The 15,204-nt window shown below is 38.9% G+C and overlaps 2 protein-coding genes across 2 annotated transcripts; both read right to left on the minus strand.

Annotated features, from left to right (window-relative positions):
* Positions 1 to 229: 229 nt before the first annotated feature.
* On the minus strand, positions 230 to 4,393 carry LOC112956171 (myelin P2 protein). The gene is made up of 4 exons (XM_026049670.1): positions 4,246 to 4,393; positions 2,604 to 2,776; positions 2,089 to 2,190; positions 230 to 469 (listed from the first exon to the last, which is right to left on the minus strand). The coding sequence occupies exons 1-4, from the start codon at positions 4,316 to 4,318 to the stop codon at positions 419 to 421; spliced, it is 399 nt and encodes a 132-aa protein (XP_025905455.1). The 5' UTR covers positions 4,319 to 4,393; the 3' UTR covers positions 230 to 418.
* A 4,264-nt stretch (positions 4,394 to 8,657) lies between these two features.
* LOC112956172 (fatty acid-binding protein, adipocyte) lies at positions 8,658 to 10,851 on the minus strand. Its single transcript, XM_026049671.1, has 4 exons — positions 10,711 to 10,851; positions 9,396 to 9,568; positions 9,058 to 9,159; positions 8,658 to 8,878 (listed from the first exon to the last, which is right to left on the minus strand). The coding sequence occupies exons 1-4, from the start codon at positions 10,781 to 10,783 to the stop codon at positions 8,828 to 8,830; spliced, it is 399 nt and encodes a 132-aa protein (XP_025905456.1). The 5' UTR covers positions 10,784 to 10,851; the 3' UTR covers positions 8,658 to 8,827.
* Positions 10,852 to 15,204: the final 4,353 nt, after the last annotated feature.

A 15,204-nucleotide genomic window follows, 5' to 3' on the forward strand; every position in this document is an offset into this window, starting at 1 on the left:
CTAGTGGTAAGGGTTTTCCTGTAGAAATTATTTAGTGAAAAAAAAAAAGGAATCAGAAGGAAAGGAGTATTGAAGCCATGAGATGAGAATTTTTACATATATCAAGAAAAAAAAAGTGGTAACACCATTAACTGCTTCACTCAGAAATAGTTGACCGTTATACAGACAAGAACAGAAAAGAAAGGCAGCATCCAAGGAAGAAAAATTAGATCATTCAAGTAGAGGCTTATATGTTGAGAAGCTTTTATTGAATCACCACAATACTTTGGATTAGTTACACTATGGSTCCTAAATATCAAATTATAATGTAGTAATTTTCCCAATAAAAGGAAATAAAATAAAGAAGCATGAGGCTTTGTCACTGAACTAAGCTGAGTTTTAAGAGCCAGTCCCAGTCCGGTGCAGAGGAGCAATTTCTTCATGCTTTCTCATAGATTCTAGTGCAGACAACTCCTTTCATGGCACATTCCTAAGAGACAAAATAAAATATTAATTTTAAACTCTCACCGATGGCATTCRCCTGAGTGACCACCAAAGTCAGTGAAAATCCAAATACCATATTGTGCATCTCCACATAAATTTCAGAGCACACAGCAAAGCTGTATTTATGTTACTGTGGGAAAAGCTGCCATTTTCACAGCAGCACACTTAATTAAAAGGCATATAATGATAAATACTTTGCAAAATCAGAGGTGAGGTGGTAGCTAGGTAGCTCCTTCAGTTTTGCTCAGCTTCCAGAAATATATTTACCTTCCTTGGTATTACTGACATGACAGAAAGACCAGTCCTATCTGGTTCATCATGCTGCAGTCCATGAACGCTTTCAATTTTAAAAAAGAATTTTATGTGTGGAAGCGAGAGTGACCTCTGTAATTTCAGGGCCAAACCTGTGGCCAATAAAACTTGGCATTTATGAGTCACAAAATGTTTCTGCCAGCCGTCTGCCTGGCTCTTGGTGACTCACAACCACAGGGCCTGAGCGGCGGCAGAGAGAAGAGCGTCGCGGAGCCCTTGTCTTCTGCTGACTGGCGGCGTTTGCTGTGCCCCAGCCCTGCCAACGTGCAGCAGCGAGGTTAGCCCTTGCGGAGGGCAGGGCTTCAGTGGAAAATGCTTTGCAAAGACATTTTAATAATTAGGAGGGATTTGCTGAGAAATGAAGCCACAGTAAAAAGCAAAAGCAAATCAGCCTTCCAAATATACTGGACTCTAAGTCAAACTGCAGTTAGAACAAGATCAGTCATTAAGGCTTGATGCTGCTGTTTTCAAACAAGTTATCCACCCTACTTTTGCTCCACTCTTTAAAAAATTTAATGAGCAAAATACTTTCCTTCATCCAATGGCAAAGCTTTAATTCTCTTAAAAAGTGCTATGGCCCCCAAAATGCATGATTATGCTGGCCTTGCTCTCCTGTGCTTTCTGTGTGACTGTCAGATAGGTTAGCCCTGATAGGAGATACTGAGGAAAAGTCACCACTCCCCAGCCTCCATCACAGACTCGGTTCCCTGAAGACCGAAGGCTTTTCAGTGGAGCTGTCAGGACCTGTCAGTCCCCATTGTGGGGACCATCATAGATAGAACTAGATGCAGAGATAGCAGCTTTCCTGCAATAGATCTTAGGCACTTGCTTACTGAGTCAGGCATACTGACATGGACAGGGCAAACASGGGTGTTTTGAATGGATTGGCAATAATGGAACTAGATGTGGGAAAAACTGTAATATAAGGGGTCAAAGTTGTATGTGCTTTATTCTGAATATGAAAAGAAAAGGAAGGGAAGACACAGCYGGGTGTATGTTCTTTTAGCATCTCATTTCTTTCAGTAACCTTGAAGGTAATAAGTATGTTCTCCATTCATGAGAATGAGCTCATCAGCTCTGCCAGAAGAATAAATTTTAAAATAATTTGTTTTCTAGAATAAGATTTATTGAAGATTATTATTTATTACTTGTTTCCTAAGCTCATTTCCCTTTAGTTCTCTGATAAGACAAAGGGAAATCCAAAGCTTGCAGACGATTTAACCTGGAATAAACTGAAGTCTGTGCCGTTCTACCATTTGGCAGTGAGCAAGGAGGGAGAACACGGGTACTTACCACCACCATTTTCCCATCAACCAGCCGTCTCCTTATCGTGGTCTCTTTGCCGTTCCACTTCTGCACTTGCACCAATGACCCTTTCTCGAGGGTGACGACACTCTGCAAAGGCCATGAAAAGAGCTTCAAAATGYAATTCAAATTTGTAGTCTAGAGTAAGAATTCACTTTTCAGTTAGCATAATCCACGTTTCATGCTAGTGGTACACTTAGTAACTGGYTTCAGCTCCATACTTCTTCCTCTTTTGGTACTTTTCTCAGAATCACAGAATCACAGAATGTTCAAGGTTGGAAGGGACCTCTASAGATCATCTAGTCCAACCTTCCTGCTCAAGCAGGCACACCTAGAGCATGTGGCACAGGGTGGCACCTCCAGAGAAGGAGACTCCACAGCCTCCCTGGGCAGCCTGTTCCTGTTCTCGCTTGGATATTTCATTGTGGAAAAATTCCTCCTTGGTCTCTCCTGGGATATCAAGATGCCTTAGAGATCATTTTAGATATCATTAGCCACCTTACCTTGACTTTCCGGTCATCTGCTGTTGTTTCATCAAATTGCTGGCCCAGTTTGAAGGAGATCTCTGTGTTTTTGAAGGTGCTTTCAGTTCTGATAGTTACTATGTCCCCTTTCATACTGATGATCACATCGGGCCTTGCCAGGCCACCTAGTTTCCTGGCAGCTAAGCCCACTCCTATAAATCAGAAAAAAAYATGGCATTACATTCTAGGAAGCAAGAAACTCATTATCATTTCATAAAAAAAAATGTGGAAAAATAAGGAAACGTTTCCTTTTGAATGTTATAATGTCTGATTCAGATGAGACACTGATTCCTCATATGTGGAAGCTGTATGCAATATTGCTTTTAGAGGCTTAGCACCCCCCAAATGAAGTATTCCCAGCAAGAAATAAAGATACATAAAACTTATGTGATTACTAATAGCATAATATTTATGTGATGATACAATGGGTAGAAATTTGGGTAAAATGGGTAAAAAAAACTATGGAAAAGGAGTTTTATTTTTGKTTTTTTTGACAAACTTGAGTATCTGAACTTTTGCTATCTAGCCACAGGGAAGAAACTAAATACTGAATTCCCAGTATGCTGTTGCTCATTCTTCACAGCATAAAATATGCTGGAGACCCATCAATTCCTAGGTTGCTACTAACATCTCTTAAGCATCTTAATGTCTAAACCTATTTGAGAGGTRCAAGTGCAAAATAAAACAAAAGTATAGGAGTGAAGAAGTGCAGAATACTTTAGTAAAAATCCTATATTAAGAGCCCTTTATATTAATTACCTTGTGCTATTTAGTCCAATTCATGACCAACAAGTTATGAGGTCTGAGGCAAGTTAGAGTGAAAGCCACAGATGATGTAGCTCCGTTCTATAGGGGTAGATTGTGGATATCTATATTTAGTGCCCTGCTCAGTATGCTCGGATGAAAAGATCCACATAAAAGGATATAAAGTTATCTGTAAAGTGTAACACTACCTGTGCTAATTATTCCCTACTGTAGCAATTCTGTTGAGACCTTGAGAAAAATGTCTGTAGCTGGGTTTTCATCCCACATTTACTCTGGTTAATTAATTAACTGAAGTTCTTTGGCTACTCCATTTAACTTTTCAAAAGAGGAGAATTAATGTTTCAGTGAATCATTTATATAGCAAAAAAATGCTGGAACATAGTGTGCACTTGTGCATAGATGAAGCCTGCGTTAAACTAAAAAACAATAGCCAATTTATTACATTCCAGGCATTCTTCAGTAACAGATAGATTCATTCATAGAATTCAGGCCTCTGAAACCTAAGTGTCATGAGATATCATCTCCATTATATATTGTAAATTAACACAAATCATGAGTTTAGTAGTGTAATAAAGAGAAACTAAAAAAGTCCTGCAYTTCCATAGGTCCTTATCATAAGAGGAAAATAGATTATTCAGATCAGTTAGACTGGTGCAAATTTATTAAAGTAATCCAGCAACTGCCTTTCCCCTTTTCCATTTTAGATGTTAAAGGTAATAAATGAGACTATGCTAGAAAGTAATTCAATTACTTACGGGCAGGAAGAAGACATAATTTGTGARCAAAGCATAATATGAAGAAGAGACAATGTTAAAGAAAACTTATTAAAAAAAAGAAAAGAAATAACATTTCTCACCCAACTCTTTCATATAATCATCGAAATTTTCACTGGAGACAAGCTTCCAGGTTCCCACAAATCGGTTACACATCGTGCTGGCTTTGCAAGGCAGCAGTCCTTGAAAGACAGGCAGTGGCAAGAGCAGTTCTTGGAGGGAGGCAGAGGGACTGTGCAGCCGACTCAAACCTCAGTTGCCTCCTTTTAAAGATGCCCCGTTCATGTAACGGTCAGGAGGGGCCAGTGGGAGAGGCGATGCCAGGCCCAGACAATGTGCACCTTGTCCARGGCCACTTGTGTTAGTACCAGGGCTCGGGGTGACGCCTGCCACAGCTTCCTCCGCTGAATAAATCAGCTCAGTGAGGAGCATGTGGGGATGGGGATGTGAGGCAGAACCGGTGGGTGATGTGCTGGTGGAGTCTGAGCCACCTAATGCCACCAGGAAGGCTATCACTGCATCCCTAGGAAGCTGTGATCCGCTATGGAAAGGAGGTGTACATTGCACCCTTTAAAGACAAAATTAAATGATTATCTTGTTCTCTGCATCTCTTTKGCATCAGAATGATAACATCATACTGTGTTTGCTGCCCTGCACACACTCCAGCAGCACCATGAAGAGAAGAAACAGACAAACTTTGCCTCCCCTCTTCTCCCACAGTTACAAATATGTTCAGAACACCAGGGCGTAGATTCAGATCATGTTTTGTGCTTGGCAGGTGGACTCATTGAACTGCTTTGGTCACTTAGTGAGAGGTGAGCAGGTTTATTGGCTTGGCAGAAGGAATATACTCCTCTCTCTGCTTTTCTACACCTAGGTAGTTGGTCTGTCAAAAAGTTAATGGCAGTAAGGTAGCTTGGTCATATAGGCCTTACATTCAAATATATCCTATTTTTATGTGATTACTTCTGGTCCCTGTTTTTATGAAGGGCCATAATCTTTGTGAAACAAAGAGGTCACTCATGCCAGACCTTCTTCACCCTCCAAATGAGATGAGGCAAGAACCCATGAAAAATTTCTTCTTGTAGTGACATTATGAATTAGAGTGTGTAACGATGCATCAGTTTTCTGTATATAACCTAATAATGCTGTTTTGATATTATTGTTTTGCAGTTAGTGAAAATGGAAGCAAAGGAAGAATCCATAGACCATATGCATATTTGAAGAGCAGGAATTTTAAAACCTTGTAAACCACCTTTGAGGTGTAAAACACCTCAAAGTGTCCAAAACTACTTYGCATAGACCAGCATCAACTGTAATTCTGTACTCCCTTCATAAACAACCATCCTGATATGAGAAAGATATTATTTGCTGCATTAATGGAATAGATGGCTTATTTCCTACTTTTATGAATAAAAACTTCATGTTCTTTTTCTGCATGATTAAACTTTTTGGGTTACGACCATRCACAGGGACTTCTCAGGCCTTCCTTGTAAGAATGGTGGTTAGCTGGGGAAAGAAGTCATGGAACTGCGTATCTCACATTTAGGGTGGGAAGAGTCAAAGGGAACCAATGCTAAGCCAAGGAGACTAAGGTTGGGCTCCTCTCTCCAGGAATGCCATATGTAGGAATTATACTGTCATGGAAGGGATATGTCTCATGTCACACCTTTGATTGGATATACAAAATATTTTTGTCCCATCAGTAGGTCAGGACAACAAAGGTAAGTTCAGTAGAATTTCCCATTACCTCTCTGGTCTAACTATGTGCAATGTAAGAACAGAAAGTCCAGAGTAAGTGAAAATGAAAATTAGTGAAAGGGCAACCTCTTTTTCCTATAATAGGAAGCAGATGTTGTGTCTGTCAAATACAAATAAATGCCAGCCTGTGAAGGTTTTCTAAACAGAGATACATTAGAACACCTTACCCATGAAAGAGTAGCTATCCCTTTTATCCAATCTCTGGAAATGAGAAAGCTCCTCCTAAATGAACCTTTCCATTGTTTCTCAAGGAATAATATGGAAATAGTCTACTGTTGCTCTGCAGGGATTCTTTGTTCTTACATTGCCTTATCCACAGAAAGACACTTTAACAAGGCAAGACTGGTGCCTGTGGAAAATAATGGATGAGTGGAACATTGTAAAATCAGTCCCAAAGATACTGAAGAGGAGCAAATTATTCAGAATAGAACAGCTATACTGCAGTACCAGTAACCTTAAGAACAAAAGCAACAGAGAATTATTTATACACACAAAACCCCAGTCTTACGCCATCTCAAACAATGTGGACATTGCTACCCTCTATCTCTTTGTCATTAAGAAAAATCAGCAGCTTCATTTAATGGATCTAAAGTCTAGAAAGAACAAGAGCAGGAAATTCTATCTTTAGCAGAAATAATGTACATGGAAACCAATCTTTTCTTTAATTGCAAAGAAGCCAAAAGAATTGTGAGTAAATGTAAGCGATAAAAAGTAACATTGATTCATTTTTAGACATGTTTTGGGCATGCCCATATTCTAAGAAAGCACCACCAGTAATTTATTGTGGTTCTGGACTATTAAAGTTTATAAACAGAATGCCACTTTATTGAAATTTGTAACAATTGAAGCTTTAAATGACTTTTTTAAAAAAAATTTAAATTAGTTTGATTCATTCACAAAGTCTAAATTTGACTACTAAAATAAATGGCTTTAAAAATAAAATTACTTCATTAGATGCTAGACTCTCCAAAATTAGGCTSCCAAAGGTTTAATTGTATATGCAGGCTTTGTTTAGAGACTTAAGAAAAATGTCAGGTATTTGGAAAATTTGGCCCCTTATTTGAGCAATGGGACTGYATATTGAAGTTTCACCCCTGAAATGAAATATCTCCATAGAAAGGACAATGGTATATATTTAACTGTGTTCTGATCTTCAGTATTTATAAACAGCTTACTTAAGTCAACGTTGAAGTTTCTTAAGACCATTTCCACTTCTGTCATACTAAGCAACAATCTCTCTTCATGTCATGTGTTTCTGCCACTCTGAGAGTCATCCATTTTAAAAGATGTGAAAAGAGTTTGAAATTAAAAATACAGAGTAGATATTTAACTCCTAGTCAGTATCTCCYGAGGAAGTTCTAAAGATCCTTTTTGCAATTTCTTTCCTAAAAGTTTCTAAGAATAAACATTTTTKGGGGAAGATTTCTGTAGTTATGTTTGTGGGGGTGGAACAAACCTCCTCTATGGCTTCTTGAGGAAATTATTTGCCGTTTTGAGAGTCCATGTGTTTCTGCCTCTACACTGTAGTTTTATTATTAATCTTTCATTATTGATTTCATTTTTTATTGTGCTCTGTACATTTAATATTGTGTTTTGGGGTACTTTGAAGCATACTTCCTTTCACTATCCAGCTGCTGTTCTGTTAACTGATGAGATTTCATACCCAAGGAAGCCAAATTAAAAATATGCTGCTTTTTTGCTCATGGCTTTTTTTTTTTTCAAAGTTTGATAGCAGTCTTTTATAACTGATCTCATATTACTCCTTAGTTCATCTGGAGGGTAAAAGCTCTTCCTTTTCCTCTCTCTGACTGTATTAATAGTTCAGGAATTTGGGAACAGCCTGAATCATATGGGAGAAAGTTCAAGCTTATGAGATATTTACTGTTGGTATTAAGTACTCAGCACTGTGGCCTCAGACAACTGATTTATGAATGTCAAGAATATTTGGAATATTGGTTCTCAGTGGTTAATTTAATGCTGAACTTTTTTCTTTGGTTTTTTTTTTCTTTTTTGTGTCTATCACACCTCTTTTCAGATTCTTTTGGTACATTTTCTCCTTGGACTTCTTAAAGTTTGAGAGTTTGTGCTCTTCCCAGCTGTAGAAATCATCACATTTATGGAAGCTAAGTTTTGAAATAGCAGGCAGGGCCTAGAGGGAGTAACTCAAGAATAAGAAGAGTTGGGAAACTAGTCTTCAAAGGGCTTTGCAGCTAAAGAGCTACAACACCTATAATTTCTTACTACAGGTAGAACAGGACAAAATTAGGCCACTTCAGCTGATATCCTATTAGGRAGTTAAAATTTAGGCATTTTTGCCTGCTCTGAAATCAGGGTGATGGCTGAGATGCCCCATTTCCAGCTCAGGCTAGGTGCCAGCTCACTATCTCAACCTTGTCACACTGTCTCTTCCCAGYCCCCGTCCTTTGAAACCAGAAAAGTAGCAGCCTTTTATTCATTTTGTTTTGTATACTCCTCAGCCATAGACCTCGTGCAGTCAGAACCAAATAGAGGCCACTAAATGATGTTTTGTAGCCAGGTCTACCTCTGTCTCCATTACAGAACATGTTCAGTTAGTGAATGTGCCTGAAGAACCCTCTGCTTCAGAGGGTTTGCTTTGACCTTTTTTTCTACAGGAGGATGAGCCACAGCTAACAGGCATAACGATAACATTCTTGCTAAGAGCCATTCCAATGTTGTACCAGACCATTTTGACAAAWTCTACCAGAAGCACATGTTGTAGAAAGCAAGACATTTTATTCAATAGCCACAATTTGGACTGCATACAATTATTCTGCAATATATGTGTAAAAAGTACAGGTCTCTAAAATATTTTTGTGAGGATTTTTTCTGTCAATGTTTTTTTCCTACAGCTTTCAGCATTAGTCCTGTGTAATGATGGCTTCCTCATGCCTTTTCATAAACTCTTTTGCAGATTACATTGTTCATGGTGCATTCCTAGAAAGAAAGGTAAATTTAATCAGTTCTTGTCTTGTTCAGAGACACTTCTTGCTAAATAAGTGCACAGGGACACACTGATGTTTTCAATCTCCCCATTTGAATATAGCATAAAACATTTGCCATAAAAAGAAGCATTTAGCAAAATGAATGCATTGGACAACAAAAAATGAACTCACCACAACAAGGTTTCCATCCACCACCTTTCTCTTTATTACAGTCTCTTTTCCATCCCATTTCTGTACCTGCTTCAGTACGCCGTTTTCTAGGGTTATAACATTCTGCCAAAGAATCAAGAAAAAAAAAATCAAGAAGTGTGGCTATTTCATCCTCCAGACTGAAGAGAAGATAGTTTCTGAATCCAAAGAGTACTAAAGCACAGGGGAAACAATCTACAAAACATTCTTGGTGTGTACCTGATTTCAAAGGCCATTTCTACAGCAGATGTGAAAAATACAACTCCTTCCTCCTACTCCTATATCTTTTTTGAAAGAAAGAATGACACTTCTGGACTCACCTTTGTTTTTCTGTCATCTGCTGTGGTTTCATCAAACTCTTCACCAAACTTGAAAGAGATCTCGGTATTTTTGAAGGTACTTTCTGTTTTGATGGTTATCACATCACCATTGATGGTGATGGTTATATTGGGCTTGGCTACACCAGCCATTTTTCTGGTGGCAAATCCCACACCTACAAGACCAGACATGGTGAAATTCTTTATTTAGTGTTTTTTCTCTTTCATGTATAGAAAAAAAAAAAAAAAAAAAAAAAAAAAAAAAGAGAGAGAGAAACAGCACTGATCTCCCATTTATTTTCTTAAACTTTTAGTAACCTTATGTTGCAGATATTCCTTTGTAACATCGCACTAGCTAGTCCRTTTGTAGACTTAGACAGGTGGATGAAGTAAGAATATTCTCTCCTCAGACATTAGCACAACAGCAAAATTAATATGAAATCTGAGACAAGATTTTAATGTCTGATATTTGCATATTATCTTGTTCAAAATAACTGCAGTCAATTTTACACTATCTTGCACTATGGTTCTATTTAAAAGTGAAGAAGTAGAATATATGAGAGTTTCTAGGCCACAAAATCAAACAAACAAACCAAAAATAAATTACTTACATCACAGATGTATTTATCTGTGGCTAGACTGAATAAAATGAAATTACTAGAAAGAGTCTGCAAAGTTTATGCCTTGAGTAAAATCTGGAGTAAAGAGTAAGAGTGCAAGAGTCTCACAGAAATGCTGCATAAGTGCCAATGTGTAGCGTTCAGACTCTAAATTTAATTCAAAAGARGAAACTACACTAGTAGAGGAAGATGTTATCCCTGAAGTCTTTTCTAGGTATCTATTCTGGAATCCACAGTATTTTCTATACCACAGCTCCACAGCATGCTGTGGAGACAGCTGCTGAAAATTTCATTCACTATAGTAATCATGACCACTAATCTGACTCCTAGWCCCTTAATAAAATATACTTAGATATGGTGAAGCTTGCTGCATTTTAGCATTATGCTTTGCATCTCCAAAGGATAAAAGTAAATCCACACAAAATATTGCAGTAATGTGTTTTACCTCCATTTATAGCACTACTAAGTAGGCATGCACAGACTTGGCTCGCCTGAAACTATTCCTCCCRATCAAGGCATTTCTCTTATATGAGTTTGGCACCATTAGCCAATTCTCCAGTTTAAGACTGTCTAATTAAACTAGCTGGAGTAAAAAGCCCTTGGTAAAAAGAATAGCCAAGAAAAGCAAATAAGGAATAAAGTTCAYATTCAAAATTTCATCCCTGGCCCAGGCCCAGAATCCAAACAGTATTCCTCACCCAACTCTTTCATATAGTCCTCAAAGTTTTCGCTAGAAAGGAGCTTCCAGGTGCCCACAAATTGGTCACACATTCTGTCAGGCTGGAGAGCAGTCTTCCACAGGATCAAGCAGAAATACAGGACTGCAGAATAGTATGAGCTCCAGGAGACCAGGAGTTATCTTTAAAAGGAGCCTTGGCCACATGATGCTCTAGGATGACCAATGAAGAGGCAGTACCAGTGCCCAGTGTTTTCCTTCCTCTTCTTCCCCCTCCTTTGCCAGTAGGTCATAGTGTTATTACTCATATGCCCTTACTAGCACAAAGATCACCGTCTTGTTTTTATTTAATTATTTTTATTACCCAAGAATGCTCACATTGAAGACAAGAATTTTCTTTGGGAAGAAAAAGAAGGCTCAACCCAGAAAGAGTTATGTTCTCTTTTATACTCTTCTTTTCACTTCACTCCTCTGTATCAAGTGAATACAGGTGAATGGACTGTTAGACCAGAAAGTATCGGGGAGATCATTTAAGTTRTTTTCTGCACCAGCATAGTCAGAGACTTTATACAGAGAGCAATGGTACTATAGGAAGGAGTGGGTTTTCAGGAGAAAGAGGTTTTGGAGTGGGAAATATTTGAGGGAATAAAGCAGCTTCCTTGCCTGTGATCTCCTTCAGCATTGCCACACTTAAACCAATTGACCAGTAGGTTTTATTTGGCTTTTGTGTGCTGGAGAGGGGATATATGGTTCTGTGAAAAGCAAATGAACTAACAAAACTGATGATTTCTTTCCCTTTTGCTCATATTTATTCTGAAGAACTATGTCCCAATAATTAGCACATGACTAGTTCTGGCATAAAGCTAGGCTTTGATATCAACCCTGCGCATGTCATTTACTTTCATTTGCACTCTTCAGGCAGCAATCTACTTGAGATATGCCCAGCATAATGGGGTCCCACTCTGGCTGGTCCTCTAATAACTATATCGGAAAGCAGCCAAGCAATTTCCTATACTTTATTTCTGAGTGTAACCTACTGTTCCAATGGCAAAAAGTTGTAATAAGGACACACTCCAGCCCCTGCATTCCTCTTTAGATAAGTTTCCTCAATGGATCACATTGCTCCACATATTTGGGAAATTATTGACCTTGGAAGTAACAATCTTAAAGAAATTGTTGATATAGAATAATACAAGTTGAGAACTCAAGAAGTCTCCAGTTCAGCCTCCTGCTCAAGCAAGGTCAACTCTGAGCTCAGAACAAGTTGCTTAGGGCTTTGTCTAGTTGGGTGTTGAAAACCTCCAAGGAYGTAGATGGCATGACCTAATACCTGTGCCACTGCCTGCCTGGCTGTGGTGGAAAGGATCTCCTTATATCTAGTCTTGTCCTCTCTTGTTTCAATTTATTCCCATGTCTCATCCTTCCACCACATGTTGCTGTGAAGAGTCTGTCTCCAGCTCCTCAATCTCCCTGTAGACATTGGGGAGCTACCAGTTGGTCACCTYGAAGCCATCTCTTGTCTAAGGTGAACAGGCCCAGCTTCTGCAGCCTCTTCTCACAGGTTAAGTGCTTCGGCMCTCACAATCTGGTGATTTCTGCTGAACTTGTTCCTATTTATCAGTATCTTTCCTGTATTGGGGGAGCAAAACTGKATGCAACATTTTAGATGTGATCAAATGAGTGTCAAGAAAGCAAAGTTACAACTTCCCTTAACCTACTGGCTGTGCTTGTGCTCATACAGCCCATGATACTGATGGCCTCCTGTGCTGGCAGGGCTTGGCTTGCTGTTCAGCAAGGCTGTCAGGGCTTTTTTGGCAAAGCAGCTGCCTGTCCAGACACTTCTCAGACTGTATTACTGCAAGGGCTAAGAATGTGTGCATATGTATGATTAGCTTCCTGTCCCTTTAAGACAAGACTTATAGACTTCTTGTAAATAAAATGTTTTTTTCAACTCTTTCCTTTTGGGGATGAGGAGGTGGAGTAAGGAGACTGAGAGAATAGCTAAATCTTAAGTTTGGTCCACTCTTTTTGAATTTTTATACATCTACTGACTTTGGACTAGTCCTAAAAGAAARAAAATATTTTCCTTATTAAGAGCAGCCCTAATGCCTTTCTTTATTGTTTTTCTCAGAGGTGAGAGGAAAAGAGTGGAGTGACATGCTGAAGCCCCCTTAAAAAGAAAACTCTGGGGAAACGGCTGAAGTTGTGTCAGTATCTTGTTTATTACTTAGGATTACTGACTTGAGAAACTCTGAACCCTGTGTGAGCATTTTGTAGGAATTTCAAAACTCAAATCCAGAAAACTACTACTTGGAAGAGCTGGATGAGGAATGTGGCAATGCCCCAGAGAGAAAGAATGTGATCTTGCTGATTCAATTTTTGTACTTACTTCTCTTGCCTTTGGGGAACTATTCTGTGTGCAGCTTACTACAATTAGCATTCATTTCTCTTTGGAAGAGAAATATGGCTTTTATATTCAATACCATGGCCTGAAAGTGTGAAATGGCTTTTCCTTGGGTGCAACAGCTGTCTGCAACTCAGGCTTTTGGATAGGGTTTCTCTGGAGAGAAATGAAGTATTTGTTCCATGCAAATCAGTTTAGCCTCCCTAGGCACTCAATTACTTTGGTTATTTAAAGTGAATCTGAGCCATTTGCGGATGACTTGCAAACATGCTGACTCAAAAATGCAAGCTGAAGGAAACCGCCTTGTGGACTGATTTGCTTGTTTATTTCAAAGCAAACACTTATCTCTGAGCTGGTTCGTGGACTCTCTCACATTTAGGAGTTATTCTACTGATGATCTCTTCTCCCTTGAGAGAGATTTCCTGTGATGAGAGAGAGGGTTGTGGCATTGATGGCATCTAATAGAAACCCTACGTGCTGTCTGGGGCACAGGCTTTGAGTAATGTAACGTTACTGGAGTCCTTAATAGCCATGGGGAAATCAATGCTGCCTCTAATCCTGGAAATCTAGGTGAACTGGGATCTATATCACTTGCAGGAGTGTCTTTGGCCAGCAGGCACCTAGGCCAGTCGGCTAAACAGTTCTGTACTCATCAGCACTGATGGGGATCTAATAATCATCAAAAGCAGAGCATCTTCAGAAGTGCAGAGACTTTCAAATTAGAAGAGGAATTTGAAGAAACCACAACAGGTAAGAGGAAAAACAAGGTGATGGGAAGGGAAGGTTATGAAGGTCCAACACAGTGAAGAAGGTCTGGCAAAGAAAACTCATCATACAGGGTAATTCTCAAATGTGAAAACATGAATTAAAAATCATAGCTATGACTAATCACAGTATTCTGGTTAAACAAAAACTGTTTTCTCTGGCTCCTCTTTGCCCCAGAAGGGCTGTTTTACAACTCCTTAGACTACTATAGCTATTAAATTTATGAGTACCAATGAGCAGCAGTGTTTTGGGCCTACACAGTTGTTCATGTAGCTCTGCTTCATAGCTATATCTCAATGTAGATCTCAATGTAGATCTTACTTTGTAGAAAGATCTGGCTTATCCTCCCTATTGAAACAAAAAGCAAAAATATGTCAATATTCATTCCACACCTGATGATGCAGTGGACTACTAGCCTATTGACAATAACTTCTATCAAAAACTTTCTTAAAATAAACTTGCTCCTTATAGAAATTTTGTCAAAAAGGGGATTTTCTCAAAATCAGAGAAGCAAGTGTGGCTTCATGGAAAGTTTCCTTTTCAGAGAGTAAAATCCTCTTAGATGATGGGCTATATTGTCTCCCTCATGCCAGTAACAAGGAATCACATCATGGTATTTTGAGACTGCTGTATCTTAGAACTAGAAAACATTTTTTTTCTGTTATCTTTCTGGCAAATATCATGGGAGTATGATCTGAAGCTCAAGGCTAGTTTCAAGAAGGGGTGAGCTAATGCTGGAGAGCCGACAGGAATAGGTCAAGAAATGTCCTCCTTTGCTTGACAGCATGTCTTCCTTTGCTTGACATCTTGCTACTTTTCTTTCTTCAAATAGAAAGGAAAATAAAAGTTTTGAAATAGCTGAGCTTCCTTAGACTTCTGTTTATTCTGGAAAAGATATGACTAAAGCTTCAATACTCATGATGTAACTTATTGATTGATCGAAATATCAGCTTTCTTTGGTTTGAAAATTCAAAAGGCTGATGGATATTCAGTGGTTTTTGACTCTTTTCTTCCAAAAAATGAGCTGACCAGGACACAACTGGGTCCCTTTTCTCTGCTCAGTGGAACAATTTCCAGCAGCACTTCCCTGATGGCTAAGTTCACTCTTGACTCAGGACTTGCAGCAGTGTTGCAAACGGTCACTTTACTGAAGGAATCAAATTTGGCTAGAAGAAAGGACAATTCTACGATTTTCTTCAGTGACTACCAGCACACATTGGTGGGACCTAGCACTTAATTTTCATTTTAGTGATGCTAGGTACTTGTATTACCTCCTGGGCTTCAGACTGACCTACCCAAATAGGCTTCCAGTATCTGAAGTTAGAACTATGACAGTTGAAAAATCCA

The sequence above is a fragment of the Nothoprocta perdicaria genome, unplaced genomic scaffold, assembly GCF_003342845.1.
Source record: "Nothoprocta perdicaria isolate Ctin4 unplaced genomic scaffold, notPer1 scaffold_60, whole genome shotgun sequence".
NCBI classification, from domain to species: domain Eukaryota; kingdom Metazoa; phylum Chordata; class Aves; order Tinamiformes; family Tinamidae; genus Nothoprocta; species Nothoprocta perdicaria.